This window comes from Anabrus simplex, chromosome 1 (assembly GCF_040414725.1).
Source record: "Anabrus simplex isolate iqAnaSimp1 chromosome 1, ASM4041472v1, whole genome shotgun sequence".
Lineage (NCBI taxonomy): Eukaryota > Metazoa > Arthropoda > Insecta > Orthoptera > Tettigoniidae > Anabrus > Anabrus simplex.
In genome coordinates, this window is record NC_090265.1 from 1154119829 (window position 1) to 1154143894 (window position 24066).

General features: G+C 38.1%; 1 protein-coding gene across 1 annotated transcript in view; it reads right to left on the reverse strand.

Annotated features, from left to right (window-relative positions):
- SMC2 (structural maintenance of chromosomes 2) overlaps positions 1-24066 on the reverse strand; it is a 349885-nt gene that overhangs the window by 239915 nt on the left and 85904 nt on the right. The window contains exons 6-8 of the mRNA XM_067137430.2: positions 16265-16405; positions 4775-4924; positions 3561-3750 (exon numbers count right to left, since the gene is read on the reverse strand). Of these exons, the coding sequence (XP_066993531.2) occupies positions 3561-3750; positions 4775-4924; positions 16265-16405 (481 nt within the window). The remainder of the gene's footprint in view (positions 1-3560; positions 3751-4774; positions 4925-16264; positions 16406-24066) is intronic.

A 24066-nucleotide genomic window follows, 5' to 3' on the forward strand; every position in this document is an offset into this window, starting at 1 on the left:
ATTTGAATTTCGTTTTATAAAAATCAGAATAAGCTCTAGAAATTATTTTTCACGATAGACTGGAATATACTACTGAAGAACCATTCTAAAGTAGTGTATGGAATGTTTCTAACAGGTAGGAGCTATTGTTTGCTAGCTGGGTCAATTCCTGGAAACCAGGCTATTGTTTACACGGAAGCAGAGGTAATTCTGCAGTTATCTGTCATTGTTCTTATCTCTCTCCTTCGCCCTTCCCTCTTCCACCTTCAACACACTGAATGACCTTGGTCATTAGGGAGCTTCAGTCATTCGGTTCCTTTTAATATGCCTAAAACGAAAGTCTCTATTTGTGGGAAGTTGTGAAGTTTTGTTCGCGAGTTCAGTGAAAACATATTCAGTACGGATGGAGCGATATTATTCTGTAAACTGCGTGAGGTAAAAGTTACTGCCGAAAAACGCTTCTCTGTGCAACAACACTGTAATACTATAAAACATAAGAATTGTGTAACTAGATACACTGCACTCGAAAATAAGCAACGTCTGCTATTTGAAACCCCAACATCAAGTTCACAGTGTTCACAATTTTCACAAGATCTCTGCAAGATGTGGGTTTCGTCTAATATTCCTTTAAAGAAACTTAACAGCCGAAGCTTCAGACAGTTTCTTGAAAAATATACAAAGCATCCTGTTCCCAACAAATCTACTCTCAGGAAGGACTATGTGACCCCTTGTTATGAAGAGATGTTGGATATAATAAGGTGTGGCATGGGAGAGAGTAAGATATGGGTTTCAACAGACGAGACCACAGATGTGGATGGAAGATATGTAGCAAATGTGATCGTTGGCACGCTGAAGGAAGACCGGCCTGGAGACACGCTCCTCCTGACATGTGAAGTGTTAGAGAAGACAAACCATTCCACCATTGCAGTTCTCTTTGACAATTCAATGAATCTGTTGTGGCCAAACGAGGCAAAGAGAGAGCACATTTTTCTATCTGTAAATGACGCTGCTCCGTATATGGTGAAGACAGCCAAGGGACTTAAAATGCTATACCTGAAAATGATACATGTGACATGTCTTGCACATGCCTTGCATAGGGCAGCTGAAGAAGTTAAAAGTAGCTACCCTGAAGTTGATAAATTAATATCGAACTGTAAGAAAGTGTTTGTCAAAGCTCCACTTTGTGTTCAGAAATTTCAAGGAGAAGCACCTTCACTACCCCTAAATCTCAAGCCAGTTATAACGCGATGGGGGGACTTGGCTTGATGCCGCAGTGTACTATTGCAATAACTTAGATGTCGTGGAGAAGATAGTGAAGTCTTTTTGATCCTGCATAAAAACCACTCAAGATTTATTTTCAAGCACTACATTAAAAGCGGACCTGGCTTACATAAAGTCCAATTTTAATTCTGTATCTAGAGCAATCACGCAACTGGAAGTTTCAGGTGCAGAACTAAGCGATGCACTGGATGTTGTAAAGTGCATTGAACAGGAATTGAAGCATGCAAAAGGAACAATAGCCTCTAGGGTGTGTAGAAAATTAGAAAATGTACTGGAAAAAATAGCGGACTTGTGTACCTGCGTGGAATAAGGGACATTCTTTGTGGAAACCCTTCATCTGCAAATTTCCAGGAATTTTCTCCAAGTGATTTAACTCTATTCAAGAACGATCCCGTTAGATCATGTGATGTCGAAAGAAGTTTTTTTTCACTACAAGACAATACTCAGCGACAACAGGAGGGGATTCTCATACAACAATCTTAAGATGCATGTGGTCATAAATTGCAACAATTCTGATAATGGAGACTAGATCAGGTACGAAAGTTTCATTCAAATAACATATGTTTTGTGTATAAATTAAAATTGATTGATTATTGAACAGTGAAAATAACTGTAGTGTTGATGTCTTCCACAGAGTCCGTCCTTGCCAAGGAGTGTGCAGTGTAACCTTAACGAGTTCATGAAATATTCATCATTTTAGTTGATTTTGGGTTAAAGATTTCGAAGAATTAAAACTTTTTTAACTCTAATTTAACTGCAGCCTGTAGCAATCATAATAAAAGTGTTTCTATGTAACGTAGATGCTATTCATTGTCATATTTTGAATTTTACAGGTCATATTTTTATGTTTTTTTAGGTCATAAATGCATACATATTTCATACATTTTTAGGTCATAGAAATCCATCCCCCACTAATCACAATCAAATTGGAGAGAGAAAAAATATAAAAACTTCAGAAATTACAGTTAATTGTGGCATTGAGCTCAGATAGAAAGCGTGCTCGCTGCACAAGTCCCTACAAGTGGTTGATACAAACTTTTTAAATGAAACGTGCACAAATAAAACAACAGCAATTTTTGACATTTTAACACAAAAACGTAAAATTCCCAGTCTTATATTAGGACCAAAACAGTAATAGGCAATCCCAAGATCTCCCACGGCATTATGTGTGTAAGGTGCAACATCTGTTCTGGTCTCGATAACATAATCGTATACGATATATTAAAATACTAGATTCGTGTTAAGAAAGAGCAGTTTCGATTCCTGCCTGAAAGCCCAGTGACTATACAGTGCCCTGAGGGTAGGGCTGAAAACCTGTTCGGCGATACAATTAAAAAAAGTAAAAATACAATCATCTAACCCCGGACATAATGTGGACGTTTTACAAGTACGAACACTAGATGAAACTCATTCCATCTTCAAGCAGAGCTTATTAAGCTTCATTTCATCCTCATTACGATGCGCAGGTCACCTACGGGAGTCAAATCAAAAGACCTGCACCTGGCGAGTCGAACTTGTCCTCGGACACTCCCAGCACTAAAAGCCATACGCCATTTCATTTTTTAAATTTCATTTTTATCTAAAATATATAAGGTAGAACTTGGGTTTCATTTCAGTAGTAAATTTTATTTATTTTAATGTGAGACAAAGTCTCAGGCGCGACCACTCACATTACATTTTGGCTAGCGACCACTCGCGGGTTGAGTACCTACAGTAAATATTACAGGTAACTTTTATAGGTCTAAACTTGAAAAATCTGTTGCATGATAATTTCCCAGGAGAAAATATTTCTTCCTCAAATGTGATCTTAGTTGGCATTATTCGCTATTCTGAGCAATTTCGGATAAGTGTTCAATTATCTAGATTCAGAATTTGGAGAATCTGGAGAGTTATGATTTATCTTATTCAGCCTTGCAATTTGGTTGTAAAGCGGGTGACATTCTTAGCATAACCACTGTAAATAGGCATGGCACTATGATGGTTAATCAACAGTTGGCAATATATCGAGTACACTTAACAATGTAGGACACTTCTGTACTTGTGCAGTCAATGGCAGATTGTTGTAGGCAGGGGTAGCATTGTATCGATGTAGTTACGTTGCTACTTTCATCAGGAATATCTGATCGTTGATCATTGTGGGCATTAAGCGAGGGTGGCAGCATATCGGTTGGAGACATATCAGTGATTGACTGTATATCTGTATAAATTTTTACTTCTTGATACAACATTGAAAATGTAGAACAGAAAGATATTGTGCATGCAAAATGAAAAAAATTTACTAGAAGTGTGTTACAACTTACTCATGAGCTGATCCTGCAGAGATGCAGCTTCTCCATACTCATTTGACAACAATCCTGATGTGACATCCCTCAGTTTTTGTTGAGCAGCCTCCAGAGCAACTCGGTCAGCCTCATCAGCATCTCTTAACTTTTGGAACATACCCTCAGTCTTCTTCAGTTCAGCTTCCTTGGCTGCCAGAGCATTTTGGTCCTAAATGTAAAAATTTCACACTCCCAATACTTCGAATTCTATCAGAATGTATTATGTTTCTACTAAAAATATTTCTTAAAATATGTAATGCAAAGTACGCATTATTTACTATAGTCTGACAAGAAGTCACGTGGATGCAGGGTACGAGGTGCAAAGCCTGACTGCAGCGGATACGCCTAATCTAGAATCTCAAGGCCTGAAAAGAAACATCAATTTCCGCATGAGGTGAATCTTGCGAATGGAAGTAGTGTCGTGAAGTTTCGAAGTGGTAGGGCAATTACGCGTTAGTGACACATTTATAATAATTGATAAGTACCGCATAATGAACAATTTAGAAAGGAATAAGCAGGACCTGCATTGTCGGTCACGACTAATGTTTGTGGCTATGAGTGTAGTATATGTTACTTGTGCCATACCTACGTGCTGCCACGACTTCTCATCAGACACAGATAGTACATAGCCCTCATGGAAGTATGATAATATCAACGTATACTTTTGGTTTCAATAAAGCATCAGCATTATTTGGGGAAATAATATTATTTTAGATTGTTAACATAATCTTTATAAAGCCACATCCACACTACATTTTATCATCAGTCTTGCATGATCAGATAAGAATGACAGATAAGACTGATACACAATATGCGTCCACACTGTTCAGTCTTCCGTCGAAACATACGAGGATCATCATGGATGAAATACTAGCGTTAACCAAAGCCCTGAACGGAGGTACTGCATTAGCAACTAAATCAACTAGCAACCGCCAGGCAACAGTTTTGACCAGACACTGTGGTGCCTGCCACAGGCAATGGCTAGTGTATGGGCATGCGGAGAAAAGATCACATTTTGTCTTCTATACACCATGGCAACAATTAGGTATTCTCAGGATTGTTACGGTATGTGGGATCCTCAAACTGTTTACAAACTAGGGATTTTTGAAATAGAAATTCACAACTCAAAAGACTGACTGATTAGTCCAAAACTATTTTTTACCCATAAACATTTCTAACCACAGTTCACTCACATCTTTTAAATTTTTCTCCAAATGTTTCAGCTTCTTTTCCTCACTGGTGATGGATTCTCGAAGGCCCTTTAATTTGGACTGGAGCTGAGCATCATGTCGTTCTTTCTCCTTGAGCACTTTCTCAAGTTCTTGAAGCTGACCTCCACTATCCTAAAAAGAAAACAATTACATCTTAAATTTATGATATGAGACTGAGGATACAACAAATACCAATTATTAGACCTGTTTCATAGTTATGGTAATTATCTACGTAGAGTGTAGTTGTTGCATATCTGATGAGTTTTTCTGGATTTCATCTTATCCTTCACATCATCTCCACACTGCCCTACAGCCCACACAGCAGTCATCACTGGCAACCATGCCATGATGGATACTGTTACTTGGCCCGCCCTACATGTCCCTACATAAAATATGCAAGTAACAGTAAGCAAAGCAGCGCACGAAACAACAAAGAGGAGGAAGAGAAATGCACAAGTAAGGAAAGGCAAGGAACAACAACAAAATAAACATCACCCACAATGATGATGGTGAGGCAGATTTAATGTTAAATCCAACGGGACAGCGTGCGAAAGCGAGAACACCAAAGGGAAAGAGGAGGACTGCATTACACACACTCTCAAGGGAAGGAGGGTCTTAGCACTCAAAAGTATAAATAATAATTATAATAATAATTAAATGAATAAAAACCCAGGTAAAATTAACAAGTTTAATAAAATCAGGAGGTAAGTTAACATTACAGAAAATGTACATAGTATACTTAGGTACAAAACATGACAATCTCACCTCACATCACACCACTACTCTCCAGCGGCAGCCCGGTGTCTAATAGTGTCAAATAGGATTTACTGCGTATTCTGTAGCCGGAGTTGCTAAATCGTCTACTGCACTCGAGACAAAGAAAGGGCAAAGACTGAAGAGAGTATGGAAGAAAGTGGTTAGGCAATCTCTCCACACCAAACAAGGATTATTAGAATTCATAAACTGAGCAGGGTGCAGGGTGTGATCGACTGCTGCTGGCCTCAGCTCACTTCCAGGAACTGAAGTCGTCATGTTTTGTCCCCAAGTGTAATAAAATTTATGTATTTATTTATGTATTTATTTATTTTTCTTGTCGTTTGGGCCTACTGAGGACCACGGGGCTCGTTTCGACTCCTTGTATGGAAATTCTGTTTTTTCTTCGCCCAGAAAGCTTTCATCTTCTGGCTGTGTGCTTGTTTCCTTTCCTCGGTCCACTTCCGTCGGGTGGTGCCTGTACTCTGTCTGCTGGTGAGAGACTCTGGGAAGACACCTTGAAAGGTCAACTGCCAGAATAATACACGATCCTGTATGGTTTGTTCTGAAATCCCCAGCTGTTCTAAGTCGGACTTCACTGTGGTGATCCATTTATTTTTGCACGCATAAATGAAAATTACTTATAATTCTACATAAAGATTACAAATGTAATTAAGTCCCTGTGGTGTTCCTAGGAAGGAGTCTCTTAATTCACCATTGTAAGATGTTAGTGGGCATTTTTGAACTAAGTGCTTACAGCACCACATTCGCAACATGGTGAAGGTCTTTTCCTCCACTTGTACAGGAGATCCCCATAAACACCGGGAATGGTCTGAATTCTATTTAATTCCGACTAGATCTTTCTAGGTTGAATGAACCCTGGTATAACGTTAAATTGCCCTACACATGACCCCCAGGTGATGCTAAATGAGCAATAGCGATCAGGAACAAGCACACTTCCCTACCCACTCCTTTGTTACATGGCCTGCCTGCTTCCTCCAACTCAGTGCTTGTTCTACATCAGACATAGAGATTTACTTCTTTGCCTCAGGTCCTAAATGAACTTTAAAACATGACAAGAAGATCATAACCATAAATTTTGTTGTTATATGTACAGTAAAACCTCGATAATCCATCCCTCAATTAACCGTTCTGAGGATCAACTGTCACCAAAAAATATCTTGATATTTTGAAAGCAATGTACAGTCATTGCAAAACTAAATGAGCGTACTCTTGATGTCAATAATAATAATAATAATAATAATAATAATAATAATAATAATAATAATAATAATAATAATAATAATAATAATAATAATAATAATAATAACAACAACAATAACAACAATAATAACAATAACAACAATAATAACAACAATAACAACAACATTATTATTATTATTATTATTATTATTATTATTATTATTAACAACAATGTTATTGGTTTTATGTCCCACTAAGCACTTTGACGGTTTTTGGAGATGCCGAGGTGCCACAAATTTGTCTCGCAGGAGTTCTTTTATGTGCCAGTAAATCTTCTGACACAATGCTGACATATTTGAGCACCTTCAAATACCAACGGACTGAGCTAGGATTGAACCTGTCAAGGTAGGGTCACAAGGCCATTGCCCCAACCGTTGGAGCCACTCAGCCCGACTCTTGACATCAAGGTATCTCGATACAGTATTCTGTTTTGGAGCAACTGTACATTGACTCTTCGACTCCTGAGTCCACGATTATAACGTACAGTAACTACTGTACCTACATGCGCATAGACCGGCAATAGGCATTGAAGACCTGACTTCATACATTTTTTTTACTACATAATTTTATGTTGTGTAAAATTATTTAAAATTAACTGTTACAAAAGAAGAGGAATGCTATTGAAACTCAAGAGTCACAAACATCATCCATTCCATTGCTGACAAATAATGTAATGTAATGTGGCCTTTCCCAGCCCACGGAGCGTAGAGTATGTTATGCTGGTCATTTCTACTTCAGAATGATACCTACAACTTATTTGGTAGCGTGTAACATCTCTGAGTACCATACGCAGATCTTTCATATTGTTTCCTGTCAAGGTTAAATATTTTCACCACAGGCTACTGCATCGTAAATATTTCACAATGTACAGGAATCGGAAACCAGCCTAACCAACCTCCGCTATTAGTAGACAGGTAGGCTATATTCTGAACTGTAGTGCAAAGTAAGGAAATGTGAGAGTGACTGATAAAGTTTAACATTCACTTTCCGAGAAATGTTGAGATTGAAATCTGCAGTAAAAAAAAAAAAATTATGATTAGTTTTAACCATATAAATAAAGTTAATACAGTGAAACTCTGTTAAGAAGTTTTCAAGGGACCACAAAAAAAAAAAAAAAAAAAAAAAAAAAAAAAAAAAAAAAAAAAAAAAAAAAAAAAAAAAAAACACCTTAAGAAGGGAACTTCTTAAAAGGGGTAATGCCCGAAAACTTATTCTGTTCTTTGACATACATGTGAAACACACAGCCAACAGATTTCCTTGTTTGTGAACAACACCAAAATAGGCTGATATATAAGAGCTGCTAAAAGAAAGCCACAATATAACTACAGTATTAGATTATCATGACATGTATTTTTAGAGATAAAGTAAAATACTGTAATTGAACATACTGTATTATAAAAATTCATGATAAGAGAAAGGAACATATTATATAAAACCTTGCACAACAGATAAAAGAAATACTAAGAACATTGAAACGGTAGATGGTGACCGTACATTATGTAAATTCCATACTGCATTAGACATTAAATACATTTCCAAACACAATAGTCTAGGCTTCTACTTGGAAAAGAAATTGTCCAGGGTTGACTGTTTTTAGGTTTCTACTGCTTTCTTGAACTATAAACCACCGAACTGGATAGCTGCAGTTGCTTAAGTGTGGCCAGTATTCAGTATTCGGGAGATAGTGTGTTCGAACCCCACTGTCGGCAGCCCTGAAGATGGTTTTCCATGGTTTCCCATTTTCACACAAGGCAAATGCTGGGGCTGTACCTTAATTAAGGCCACGGCCGCTTCCTTCCCATTCCTAGCCCTTTCCTGTCCCATCGTCGCCGTAAGACCTATCTGTGTCGGTGCGACGTAAAGCAACTTGCCCAAAAAAAAAAAAAAAAAAACAAACTATAAACCTCCCACATTTATTTCCATGTGTTCTGGGGCACACTGACTGAACCTTCCATAAACCGCCACAGTTTTTCACATCCCCCCCCGACATCTTCAAGTTAACGGCAGCAGACGGGACATAGGCAACTTATTCTTAGACATTCTTATAACCTATTCATAGGCCTATATCGCCCCTGCATTCCTACTAGCTGTCACGGCCATGGGCGTAGTTTCTGGCTGTTTCGCAAGTACCGCATGGACAAGCCGATACTGAGTTTATTTTCCTGCTCAATCCTCTTCATGCTAAAGTTAATGAAGAAAAGAAAAGCAGGTTCGAAGTTGCAGAAATGAATGCATGGGAAAGTATTGGGGTATTATGTGCGAGTGATAAATGCGCAGTAGCAACACTAGCACGTCTAAACGTAAAAAGTTTCTTTCCCCGCAAGAATTTTATTTCATGTCTCCTCATCCTTGTGCTATGTTCTAATAATGGGATGTAATAATTACGAGTGACACGATAATACAATGTTTAGCTCGTATAAAGGTAAAAATAACTTTCAATTTTATGCCAACACGTGGTATCGCCCCCTCTCACCAACACCCAGCTGGTTATCAACATTTGTTCAACTTCGTAGACGATTCGGATCTTTCGGCCGGCTGTTTGGCGGCATAATATGTATCAGCTGGCAAGTCGGCTGCATTCTCTTTGGTCGGCTGTTTTCTGCATAGAGTCGGGATGTTTCTTTGTTTCATAATAGTTTATTCACCTAACTAATAGTGGACACGGAAAATCTTATCAGTTTAGTTCCAAAACGTAATTTCCTCTACGACAAGACCCATAAGCATTATTGCAACAACAACGTAAGAGAGAATGTCTGGAAGGAAATAAGCAAGGGAATGAAAAACCAAACAGGTTAAAATATTCAATTTTGTAGCAGATTAGGCTTACACGGTACTTTATTTCCCAATTATTGTTGACCTTATTTCAAATCATATTATCATGTCGAGTCCATATACAGTACGGTATGTCAGTACGATAATTGAGATGGCTTGGAATGTACAGTATTTACTGTGAACAATTTTGTAAGTGGCATTCCCTACGGTTGTCGTTCATGTATTCCTAATAAACAGTACGGTAATGCATAAGAAGCTGCTGTGTTGTGGACAAATACATTTTCGGTTTTTAATTGATGTTGGTGCCACCTCAAATAATGACTTCACCCTGTCGCGGCACGCAACTTACTGCATTAATGTTTTATCAAACCATCCATTGCATGCTTTGTGTTTCCCGCGTAGAATCCCATTCGATTCTATTCTGCTTGATGTAAACGGTGGAGTGGAAATTATGACTGATGGGTTCGATTCGATTCCACAAGGTGAGAGTGAGCATCTGGTGGTGGTGTTGTCACAGCGTGACGTGATATGGCCTTCGCAAGCCCGGAGAAGCTCCACGACAGGCGCAAACGGTCTAACACAGGGTTCAACTTGCGCGGGGACTGGAGGGTTCTAACCATGAGCTGCTTTAAACGGACATTTTATCTCAAGGGGCTCTAAAATTTGAACTGTTTAACCGGGAAATATATTTACAACAGAACACTTTAAGCAGGATAAATATACATATATCATAATGCAACCGATCAAGGGACCAAGAATATCACACTTCTTAGGCGGGAAAACTTCTTATGCGGGAACTTCTTAACCGAGTTTCACTGTATAAACGAACGGTTAAAAAAAGGTGAACTAGTCTCAAATTTATGTAGTATCAGAGTTCGGTGTGGGTTTGACAACAGTGCGGGACCTAATGAAGAATAAAGATAAAGTGTTGCAGTTTGCGGTGAGTTCTGACAGTTCACATGGACTTGCTAAAAGAAAAACAATGAAAGCATCATCTTTAAAAAGAACTGAATGCTGCGTTATTCACGTGGTTTCAGCAAAAGAGAGGCGAAGGTGTACCTATTAGTGGTCCTATGATAACAAGGCAGGCACAAATTTTTCATGAAAAGATGGGACTCTCAGGGTCCTCACCAGCGTCCAATGGTTGGCTAGAGATTTAACGACAGACATGACATTCAAGAATTAAACATCAAAGGAGAAAAACTAAGTGGTGACAGCAATGCAGCAGAAAACTTCAGATACGAGTTTAAGCGCATAATTGAGAGAGACAATTTTGTTCCTAGTCAAGTGTACAATGCCGATGAAACTGGACTTTATTGGAAGTGCTTACCCAGGAAAACACTAGCAGCTACTGAAGAGAAATCAGCTCCTGATCACAAATCTAGTAAAGAGTGCGTTATCATCTTGTGCTGTACAAATGCTAGTGGCAACCATAAATTAAAATTAGCTGTTGTTGGAAAAGCAAAAAATCCGCATTCTTTCAAAGGACCAGTGATAAAATATTTCCCGGTAGATTATTGTCATAATAAATCTGCATGGATGACACACAATATTTTCAGAACTTGGTTCCATAATAAGTTTGTTCCGTGGGTTCGAGATTTCTTGGCGTCGAAAGGCTTGCCATTAAAGGCCGTCCTTTTCCTCGATAATGCACCCTCTCACCCTGTTGATACAGAGGTGAAATCAGAGGATGGAAACATTTTTGTTTCCTATTTGCCACCTAATATACTGTAACTTCATTAATTCAGCCGATGGACCAAGGCATCATCGCAACCTTTAACGCGCATTATAAGCGGAAATTACTAGGCCTCTTACTTTGCAAAGAAACGTCGATGGTTGAGTTCTGGAAAAACTCAATCTTAAAGAAGCGCTTTATCTTGCCCAGAAATCATGGGATCTAGTAACCGCTCAGAACATCACTCGATCGTGGAGAAAATTGTATGTTGATGTCGAAGAGCTTGCTGAGGATTGTCATGGGTTCACTGATAAATATGAAAATGAGGGATTGATGATCAAAGATATCCTGAAGATTATTGAAAATAACATTCATTTCGAAGAGGTGGATGAAAGTAACATTAAGGTGTGGCTTCATACAGTCGATGTAGAGCCTGGGCATCGCATTTTAACTGATGACAAAATAGTAAATAAAAGCGTGAACGGGAACTTGGCAGTCAACTGCAAAGTGACTAGTGAAAGTGAGGGGGATAGGGAAGAAGAGTGCGTCACAAACAATCGCGTACCGCTTCAGACCGCACTGGAGTCGGCTGAAGCGTTAATGGAATTCTTGGAGCAAGAGGGCGATATGGATGATTTTTCAGACATTCTTGCAATTAGAATGCTCAGAATGTACATGAAGAAGAAAATAAGTTGTAGGAGAGTGAAAAAAAAAAAAGTAACTTTTTTTAAAGCAGTTTAAACGACACCAGGTAAATTAATTATTTATGGCCTGCTGGTAATTTAGGTGAATATTTAGTATGTATTGTCGTAGCTTTGACTATATTTTGGTTTTAAAGAGGGTTTAATGCACTGCATTTTAAGGTATAGATTACACTAGCTAACATCATTTTGCGGTAAAATAGAAAATATGTAATTCTTATGGAAATTGCCGCCCTGATTCCGAAAATGATGCTATTTTTTTCCTATCACGTCTAGCTTTGACGCAATTCGGTGTTTTATTATCTGCATGAATTCGTAAGATGTAATGTTGAGAGATGTTCTCGCGCAACTTTTTTTAGAATACAATTATATGATTTGATTTCTTATTGTTTGCATTTTATTATAGGTTTACTGCTGTCTAAATTTTCATTTTGTAGTTGGGGATTTCCTGGTAAATTCATAACAAACTCCCCCAGATACGCAATAGACCGCGAGGTATGTAGGATTAAAGATAAGACAGTTGAGAGTTTGTTTTTTATCTTAGACCACTTGAATAATCAGACGTGTTAAAAGCCCCAGCCCTTATGCAGTGTTCATGATGGACTGATAAAGCAGTTTCCTTTCAAAAATAACAGTCCGAAAATATTATACTCAAGAAGATGAACTTGTATTTTGTACGGATGTTTCAAATCTTCTACGTCGATTGGGAGAGAAAGAGTATGATCCTAGTAACTGGCGTGTTTTTACTGACTCTTCCAAAATAAGTTTAAAGGCTGTTTTGCTGCATAATACAAATGTTCTGGCATCCGTCCACTTGCACACTCCACAAAAATGTCTGAAACATACGAGACCTTAAAATTGGTGCTTGAAAAAATTAAATATCATGAGCACGGGTGGCAAATTTGCGGTGATTTAAAGATCATTGGATTGTTGCTGGGACAACAAAAAGGCTATACAAAATTTTCCTGTTTCCTCTGCGAATGGGATAGCAAGGCACGGGATAAACTTTGGGATACAGTGAGTTGGACAGAAAGGAAACAACTACAACCAGAATCCAAAAATGTCTTGAATGCAAGTGTTATTGCACATCAAATTTGTATTGATGAAACTGTATGTCGAGGCATTAGATAAAAGTAGCCTATGCTTCCAATATTTATCCACTAAATTTTCCTCATTATTAGATGCAAAAATCAGAGAAGGCGTATTTGATGGACCACAGATTCGTAAACAGATGAAGGATAAAATTTTCACAGACACGATGACCAAAATTGAGAAAGAGGCATGGGATGCATTCAAAGATGTAGTGACTAAATTCCTTGGCAACATTAAAGACCCTCAATACAAAGAAATTGAATGGAAAATGTTGGTAATGTTTAAGGTACTCGGTTGTAATATGAGCCTTAAGCTTCATTTCTTAGCTTCGCATCTGAATTATTTTCCTCTAAATTTAGGAGCTGTCAGTGAAGAACAAGGTGAAAGGTTTCACCAGGATCTCAAAGATGCAGAACGACGCTATCAGGGACATTGGGATGTGAATATGATGGCCGATTACTGTTGGTCGATTGCACGAGACGACCCTTCTAGAGATCATTCAAGAACTTCAAAAACCCGGAAATTCCACGGAAAACGGGAAAAGACGGAGGTGTGAATCTAACCTGCACATAATGTAAGTAACAAAACTATGTATGTTTAACCATGTAATTTTTATTCAAAGTACGGTTATATTAATTTAAAAGCAACTGTACAGTCGAAACTAAATAGGCGCTTAATGCTTCAGTTTCACGAATTTCAATATACATTAAAAATATAATACATACTATCTACTCGCTTACAAAGCAGCATTTATGTGTATTCAATGCATGAAAAATATGATTACGTTTTGCAAGCTGAAATTTACATTAATACATCAAATTTAACACGTTGGGTGCCACGTGCCGCCATATGGCGTCACGATGGTCTTCAAATTTGAGATGGCGTGACGCCATATGGCGGCACACCGTTCTTGAAATCAGAGTTGGCATGACACCATATGGCGGCACAGTTGAGTTTCAGGCGATGCACCGTAGATAATCAGCTGTGACATCTATGCACGTAAAATTGGTACTACGTGAAGGGCGAACTTCAGGGTCTATTCCAGCTATGTATTTTTACTCTATGTCACCATGTGGCGCCACAGTATTCTTCCGAAGCCACTGACTGGCCAGTGGTCATTGTCACAGGTGAAAGCGCGCCAGGCATTGTTTATTCCTCGTTTACGTACGTATTATCACTCGGTTTATATAGTTGTGCAAAAATATAAAAAATGGAAGATATTGGTAATAGTCTTACGAGGGAACACATACATGTGTTACACTCGGATTCGGTTGAAATTTGGTAGGAATATTCGTGGGAGGCAGTAGAATGCCAAGGTGAAAACTGCATGTACGCAGCGCAAATTTAAACGCCAAAATTGAACAAATAAATAGTCATAAAATTAGAAGTGCCGCGGGAGTATCGGAGTGTGGCGGAGAGGTAGGGAGGAGCGAAGCAGCGGACGTGAACCAACCGGGCTGCGTCGAGGTGCGCTAGCAGCCAGGTAGCGTATAGTTAGCGCGTTCCCCTTAACTTCCCGATCAGATGTGCAAAACGTAAATATGAAAATAGCACATGAAATAAGTGTACAAAGGACGATGTTTGAACAACGATGCCAATAAGGTGTGAAAAATTACAACGAGTAACAAGAACTCGGGCGTGCCAAGACGCATATTTTCATTGTTTAGAGTTATAAGAAAACTGTTCGCAACAATATGTAATGTAATATAAGTACTTGTTTTGCATTTTACTAGGTTTTCATAAATATTGCGTTAATCTGAATTAGCAAATAAATATCCCGTATTTGAAATTCGTATTGCACATTCCATGTCAAAAAATTCTGTGTCACCATATGGCGTCACGCTATATTTTATCTTTCCTAAAAAAAATTGATGTGACACCATATGGCGTCACACATGACCATGGTATGGTGAGATAATATTTACTTAGTACATCATATAAATACATCCCAAGATAATATAAACAGACTACAAGGCGTACAATTGCTTTGGCACCAGCGGAATGCAATTCAAAAACATGCTTGGCACCAGTGGAATAGTGTGCTACAATCGGCTCGGCACTCAACGTGTTAATCAATACTAAGCATCAACAATTTTACTTAACAAAACAATATTTTGTAAAATTGCCACCAAACCAGACGTGATTTGCCAAAACTAACTTTTTCCTCGACTTCTGCATAAAGAAATAAAACCAACCTAGTTTCGTTTTTACCGCACAAAAAAAGTTTTATTTTGCAGGCTAGTGTTATCCGTTTTTTAAATTAACCGTTCACCCCTTCCCGGGCATTAGAACGGATAATCAAGGTTTTACTGTAATTTAATGTTATAATTATTCCTGCAACATAGTCTTTGTCTGTTATATGTTTTAGTTATCACATGCTCTGCTTACTTTTCATTTGGCTGAAGATGGCCACTAAGTGGCAGAAACTAGTCCCAAGACTCACGTAACATAATTTGGGGTAAATCTCTATTTATTTATTTATTTATTTATTTATTTATACCCTACATAAATCTTCACAATAAACAAAAAATGTAGTATGTTCCACAGAAGAACCTGGAAGAGCATCACTAATTAGAGGGTGTTTCCTAGTCATGCACAAAACTGCAGCAATATGTTTCTTGCCCTCTAGGTCGTTTGCATAACTTGAGATAAGTGTTCATCCTTTATTGCTTTTTTGCACCTCACAGCACCAGAAATTAACTACATGTGATTGATACTGATCTCTGGTCTCATGAAATGGGCAGGAAGGTCAGACAAGCAGTACATTACCGACATGGGCAAGGGAGGTCTCGTCTTCTACGGTGATTGCGACCAATAAGAAATATACAGCTGTAAGCTGATATGCGCTGATGTGCACTTAGGGCAGCAGATTAGGTAGCTCCATGTTCTTCCTTGTTTAAGTAACACAAAACAGAAATGTAATGAACTGAAAAATCTAGCATATTGATTTAAAAATAAGTAAATACGTGCTAATAACTGAAAAACAGGAATTTACGTAATTATAGAAAAATGTTTTAAAATGTATTTACATAAAAAATATTTACCTAAAAATTCACGCCCTAATTATCATTAATGATATTGTTGAAGTTTCTGAAGGTAAAAATAAGTAATCTAACATTCACATCCAATTAGCAATGGTGGAATAACTGATGAACTGTAATATGAAATAAACACATCGTTAATCCACAGGGTATACAACTACATTAAAATACTTACCTTTTCCCTTATTCTTGTCAACTCTTCAACTCGCTTATCAATTTCTTCAGCTTCCTTCTGTCCAGCAATGATTTTATTGTTACATTCTTCAACTTTAGCACAGCATTCCTCTACCTTTGCTTTGGCTTGTTCAACACTTTTCTGTAAAATAAAAATAAAGTAGATTACTGTATAGAAAAGGTGAAATTATTCACTAAAACAAGATGTACTGTAAATGAACTCACAACCCACACTTCATTTCAGTGCCCAACCACCATCCATCCACCCATCCAGTGTTTTTTAGGAAATATTAATACACAAAACAATATACAACTATCCAAATTCTTGTGAATATTAATTCTGAAAGAATTCTAAAAGAATTTCTATTTGTGGGTCTACCCTCAGCCAACTATACACATTGGAAACGCATCTTATCTAGTATACTATATTCCAGTATTAATTTTCTTTAAAATTATTTAGGATATAAACTTCATGGTTTTGATCCATATTGAACTGTGATCACAACAATAATTATCAAATTAATGTATGAAGCGTGTTTTTTAAGTAAGGTCCGTTTTGTTGTAGACACTAGTAGTTCGTGTGCATATCGCGAGCGCGTGCGTCGTGTACCGGCATACCTCGGGAACTGTGCTCAGTGTCAGCTCTGTAGCTAACTTGTACCGTTCTGTTCTGTGCTTTCAAAATGTTTAAGACTATCAACTCGCCCGCCGCATGTGAGGTTCGGTCAGTGATACGGTTTTTGACAGCAAGGAACCTGTCTGCTGCAGAAATTCATCGACAGATTTGCGAAGTATACGGTGATACTGTTATGAGTGAAAGTAAAGTGCGTAAGTGGGTACGACAATTCAAAGATGGCCGTGACAACGTCCATGACGAGCACCGCTCCGGTTGCCCTTCTTTGATGACAGACGATTTGGTGGCTTCAGTTGAAGCGAAAATTCGTGAGAACAGGCGCTTCACAATAACAGGCCTCTGAAACTAATTTCCTGACGTGTCGAGATCAGTGCTTTACAACATTGTTTCTGAACACCTAAAGTTTAGGAAACTGTGCTCCCGTTGGGTCCCGAAACTCCTAATACTGGACCACAAAACCAAAGATTTGAGTGTGCAATGAAGTTCTTGACTCGTTATGATGAAGGTGACGGCTTCTTGAGTCAGATCGTAACTGGGGACGAAAAATGGGTTTTGCATATCACGCCCAAATTGAAGTAACAGAGCATGGAATGGAGACACACACACGCTCGCCTGTAAAGGTGAAGGCCAAACAGACTTCATTCAAATTTCACACCAAGACAACTAGAATATTACATTCCTCACCATGCTGTTCACAAGCATTTGAGCAGTATTACCAAGACAAAGGTGGTTTCTAATGCCTCTGTAAGAACCGACAATGGCGTGGCATTAAATTACATTTTAATGGTAGGATCAACAGTACAAGATGACTTATGCTCATTGGTCATGCGGTTTTGTATGCAGAGAATAGCCTTTACAACTGTCGTAGAGAAAGTGTACCGACAAGTAAGATTACACCCAAAATATGAACCCCTGCAATGCACATTATATTATGGCAAGAAAGCCCTCAGGACGAACTAAAATCCTACGCCCTCACTACAGTCATATATGGCACATCATCACCAGCTTACTTAGCTACAAGATGCCTGGTACAGCTGGCTACAGATGAAGTAACCAGATTCCATTGATCAGCTTCAGTCCTTACAAGTAACTATTCTCATTTTGGTTCCGTATTGAAGTTGACGTATATCTCAAATATTATTGTAAAATTTATAGGTCCACCTGTTCAATACAATACAATATAATCCACTATTTCATGTGGTTAAAATGTATACATTATACATAAAAGTCAATGGTACATGATTCACCTTTTTTTTTTTAACGGGCATCATCAGCCTATATCAATCTTAAAAATTAATGGATATGGAATCTTTCAAATCTCAAACTATAGAGTAAAATGTTGGACAATGATTTCATAAAATATTATACTATAACATCTAAAATAACGATATTGCACCAAAGTATGTCCAAAAAACAAAAAATTAACAGTTTTTGAAGATTAAAACACGGTTGTTGTTTGTCCAACCCTTGTCCCGTTTCCCTACGGGGTCGGGTATGAGGTGAGATGAATTTGTCGTGGCGGTTTTTTACGACCGGATGCCCTTCCTGACGTCAACCTCATCAGAGGAGTTAATGAGAGATGAAATGAATGACGTGATATATGATAGTAGGGAGAGGGTGAAACCCGGTGCCGGCACATAGCCTACTCCTGTCGAATAGCACCAAGGGGTCTGCTCAAGGCTTAACGTCCCCATCCGACGGACGAATCACCATCAACAGCGTCATATGCCCTCACTCCATATGAGCACTGTGGAGAGGTTTGGAATTTAATCCAGGCTTTTGGCACGCAATCTAGTGATTAGAAATTGTATACCACCACCTCCCCTACCCTGCCGGCCAACATTCTGATGGTGAAAATTTTTTCGACCAACGGGACTCGAACCGGCTAACCTCGGTGTTAGACCGTTTTTAGACTTCAGCGCCTTAACGATCATGGCCACCAGGCGGGCTGAAGATTAAAACACGGTTAATCATTAATATTTGAGAGTTTAAAACCAAAATGGATCCTCCTCTTATATATCATTAGGACTGTGACGGCCTTGAGTGTAAGCACAATCATCAAAGGGGGATGTTTGTTCCACTCCTATAGCATGAGTCCAAGATAGTAAAACACTGTCAGTTATTTAAAACAGAAGTGTGAACGTAACAAATATGTTAAAATGTGTACGGTTGATACATCTGAAAGTCTTAGAAAAGAAAATGGAACTTCTTGTGGAGGCGTTGCTAATGATAAAATGTTGTGTCAAAGCTAGCGGATGTCAGTAGTTATGTTGGTGCGGTAATCAATTGGATCCAAAAGACTGTCAAGTGGGTGTTATTAACCCTGTTGAAACATTTGTTGGAAGAAATGATCGAGTTTTTCTGAAACAAAATGTTTCCACTTCTTTACTCATAACTTTTGTACAGTAAATATAAGAAAACATAAAGGTACAATAATAGTACCTTGACAAATTCCCCCACTTAATTATTACAGGGTCAGATAATGTTTCACCTACTCTAATTCTCTGACATCTATTTTCTAGAAATATAGCAACCCACTCTTTTGTCTGGTCCAATTGCACTAATTTTTGCCAGTAGTCTCCCATAATTCACCCTATCAAATGTTTTAGACTGGTCAAACACTATACAGTGCATCTGACCAAGATATCTGCTACATCTTTGGAATCATACAAGTTGAGCTTCAGTGAAATAACCTTTCCTAAACTCGAACTGCCTTCTATCGAACCTGGTAAAAATTTTGCAAATACGTCTAATATAATCAGAAAGAATGCTTTTCCAAAGCTTACATACAATGTCAAACTTACTGGCCTGTAATTTTCAGCTTTCTGTCTATCACTATTTCCTTTATACACAGGGACTACTAAAGCAAGTCTCCATTCATTTGATATAGCTCCTTCATGAAAACAATCAAATAAGTACTTCAGATATGGTACTATATCCCAACCCATTGTCTTTAGTATATCCCCAGAAATCTTATCAATTCCACCTGTTTTTCTAGTTTTTAAATTTTGTATCTTATTGTAAATGTCATTGTTATTAAATGCAAATTTTAATACTTCTTTAGCATTAGTTCAATACTGCTGTCTAAATACTTCTGCCTTTTGAAGATCCTCGCATACACACTCCCCTTGTTCATTAATCATTAATAGAGCCCGGAAGTTAGGCAAAATGCCTTTTTTATCTGACAGGATAGATTGAAGAATTAGATAGAGATAAGTATGTTTTCATGCATTTAGGAAGTGTAGAGACAATTTTTATTTTGCCTTTTTTGCCTATTTTGGCTTTTATTGCCTATTTTAAGATTTAAAGCAATTTTTTGCCTTTTTGATCGTTATGCAATTTTTTCTGCGATTTAAACATTTAAAAAAAGCACATAATGAATTTCTGTACATCGAAGACAAAAAAGGTTGCACAAATTAAATTACATATTGCCGTCACAAATATCTATTTAGAATACTCTTCCCTGTAAAACGTTTATTTGTTTTCAGGCATTCAAAAGCTTATTTTCTCAACCCATTCATTTAACCTCTGTAAACTGCAGAACCTTCATTAGTGGAAAGAATGTGCAGTCACTTAAGTGCAGCCAGTATCCAGTATTCGGGAGATAGTAGGTTCGAACCCCACTATCGGCAGCCCTGAAGATGGTTTTCCGTACCTTAATTGACTCCTAGCCCTTTCCTGTCCCATCGTCGCCATAAGACCTATCTGTGTCGGTGCGACATAAAGCAACTAGCAACAAAAAAAGTGAAAGGAATGCACAAGCATAATGAATACCAGGAAAGAGAGAGGATGAGGGAAGTATGTCTCTTCTCCTTCCTCACACCCCTTTTGCTGTGACAGTGCGTAATTACCTGGTATTCGCGATTTCGAAATAAGATAATGCAGAGGAAGGGAGGAAATAATTTCTTTCTAACAGGTCAAACATAAAAGAAGCTGTTAGTCTACTGTTGAACTTGTTAAAGGCACCTCGTGTGTTACTATCTCTTATATTATTATTGAGATTCTTTCAATACGGAAAATAAAATGATTTTCATTACTTGTAATGTTATTTATCATGCCAAAATTTTCATCGTTGCATGGTAAATTACATGGCTATGTTCACAAATTTGGTTCGGATACACTTTCCACTGATGGAGCTATACTCTTTTTCAAAATCTGTGAAAAATCTATTAATCACGAAAAAAAGTACTTTATAACTCAACATTTCGTAACAACAAAAAATAAGTCTAGGTTAAATATTGTTGGCCCTAAGATCAATTTAATATAAACAGCAGTTACAACATCCAGCAGGCAATCTCAGTTTTCCCTATATCTATGTAAAGCTTTCTTGTACTCCGGAATTCCGTTCTGGAAACTGGAAAATCAATCCCTCAGGACGTTTCTGCAGAAGTACACTAAAGAAGAAGTTCCGTCAGAATCCACATTAAGAAAAACGTATTTGAATATCTCCTTTGAAGAGACCCTGCAGAGGATTCGATGCAGAGTTGCAGAAAAGAAGACCTGGATCTCCATTGATGAAACTACGGATGCAATGGGACGTTACATGGCCAACGTCATCATTGAAACTATGGAAGCAAAGCAAACTGATCTATCATTAGTATTTCTTTTGACGACAGAAGAGATGGAGAGAGCAAATGGTTCCACAGTGGCACAGTTGTTCACAAATTCATTAATGTTACTCTGGCCAGATGGAATACGGAGCAGCTACAGCCTTGAAAGTTCTCTTTCCTAAAATACTCCACCTCACATGTCTAGCCCATGGACTGCACAGAATTGCTGAAGAGATACGAAGTTTGTATCCTCATGTGGATAAGTTAATTTGGAATACCAAGAAAATCTTCCTTAAATCACCCTCCCAAATCCGGATTTTCGAGGACGTGGCACCAGAGCTCCCTTTACCTCCACAGCCAGTTCTCACCAGATGGGGAACCTGGATCTCAGCAGTCATATTTGGGCAAGATACGTGAGGTACTTCATGCCATATCAGTAGATGAAGTTGCTTCAGTTTGCGAAGTACAAAAGTTGTTGGACCATGAAGAGCTCAGCAATGATCTGGCATTTATAACAGCACATTATAGTGTGATACCGGAAGCAATCTTGAAGTTGGAGAAAATAGATGATTCGCTGGTATCATCTATGGCAATCTTCGAAGATGCAGTAAATCAACTGCTGCAAGCACCAGGAGGAAAAGGAAGCAGTGAAAGTGTAAACGTGTTCTGAGTGCTAAAGTGCACATTGAAAAAATGAAGAACATTCGTAAAATTCTGTTTTAACTGGCATGTGTCCTTCCAAAATAGCTTGTTTCAAATTTGTACCAATCACTTCAGTGGAAGTAGAACATCCCTTTTCCATGATGAAAAACATTTCTGACAAGCATCTGTCTATGAGAGTTGATACTTTGAAAAAGCACCTTGTTGTTGCTTGAAACCAAGGAAAGTAAGAGTAAGTACGCTAATTATGTGATAAACTGATAATAAAGAAATGAATGTGTATTTAAAATACATGTTTTCATTAATGAGCGAGATTCCTCTTTGCTTTCACTACTAATAACTGCCTATTTTAATTACAGTACTGCCTATTTTCAGTATTTCAAGAGCCTTTTTGCCTGTCTATTTTAACCAGAAATAAATGCCTAATCATTAATGATTCCTGGAATGTCCTTCTTGGTACCTGTTTCTGCCTTACAGTATCTATACATACCCTTCCATTTTTCACTAAAATATGTATGACCGCCAATTATGCTTGCCATCATAGTATCAATACCTGACTTCTTTACTAGATTCAATTTCCTATCAAGTTCCCTCAATTTCTCCTTACTTCCAAGCCATTTCTAACTCTATTTCTTTCCAACCTGCACCACCTTCTTAGTCTCTTTACTTATGTGTTATAACATAGTGGGTCTTTACTATTCCTTAAAGGTACAAACCTGTTTTCACATTCCTCAACAATTGCTTCAAACTCATCCCAGAGTCTGTTTACATTATTATTTACCATCTTCCACCAATCATAGTTACGTTTTAAAAACTCCCTCATGCCCGCTTTATCAGCCATATGGTGGTGCCTACTCACGAACATCCTTTGGAAATGCTCATTCCTCATGATTGCTTCTTCCTGAGGAAAGTTTTGGTACACCAACATAGTAATATTCAGATAATTTTTGGCACTGAAAAGCAGCAGCTCCCTCTCCAATTGGCCAAGGAATCATCTCTGGTGAACACATGGATCGAGGCCAAATACACAATCATTGGAGAGAGAAGGCATAGCATAGAGAAAACACACACACGTGGAGTAACACACTGGAAGTAGGATGAACTTTATAGAATGATCGTAGTGATGTCACTGAAGCTTCAAATAGTACATCAGCTGATGGTGATGCAAGACCAACCAGATGAAAAATAGATGACAGAATTCAACATTCATGAGTAGAGTTCATTTCAACTGTCCCACTCACAAAGAAAGTGGGGGTGTTTAGTGTAATATGCCTGCAGACCTAACAGAATACCTTTCACTTTAAAGTCATTGCATACATGCCACTTGTGTTTCTGATACTTTATTTTACACAGCATCATCTCAATATTTCCATATGTTTCTCACATAATAACTGAAGTGCAACAGAAACTGATGCAACTTTGTTTTTGTTGTGAAAGGACACACTTCAAACTACGCTTGGAGGTATCAATAAAAAGTCTCCAGAGGGTAGGGTTCATACAGCAGTACTCCCAGTTTCAGCGTAACCTCCAGAATGCTGTTGCAGTAAACCTAAGTTCCCTCTTCAGAAACAAAGCGTGCAAACACTTCTCCACAATGTCTGCACCAACAGTATGTCATCCCTGGTGCCAGCATGCTCCTTTCATGGAGTCTAGGCCCAAGTATCTCAGGAGATTCCTTTGCAAGACCAAGATCTCAAACAGTTATTCAACACACTTCGCTCGAAAAGCTCAGGTTGATTTTCAATACCTTTTGGCAAGAAATCACAGTCAGAGGTAGCACGCAGCCGTTTGCACATCATGTTCAGGAGAGAAACAATCATGTAACAATTACAAATCCGGCCGCTGTGGTACTAGTAAACCAGGACCGTGGGAAATGGTTAAAACTGCGCATGAAATATTGCTTGGATATTCAATCTTACTTTCATTTCTGATGTTAAATCCCTTCACATTCACAGAGCA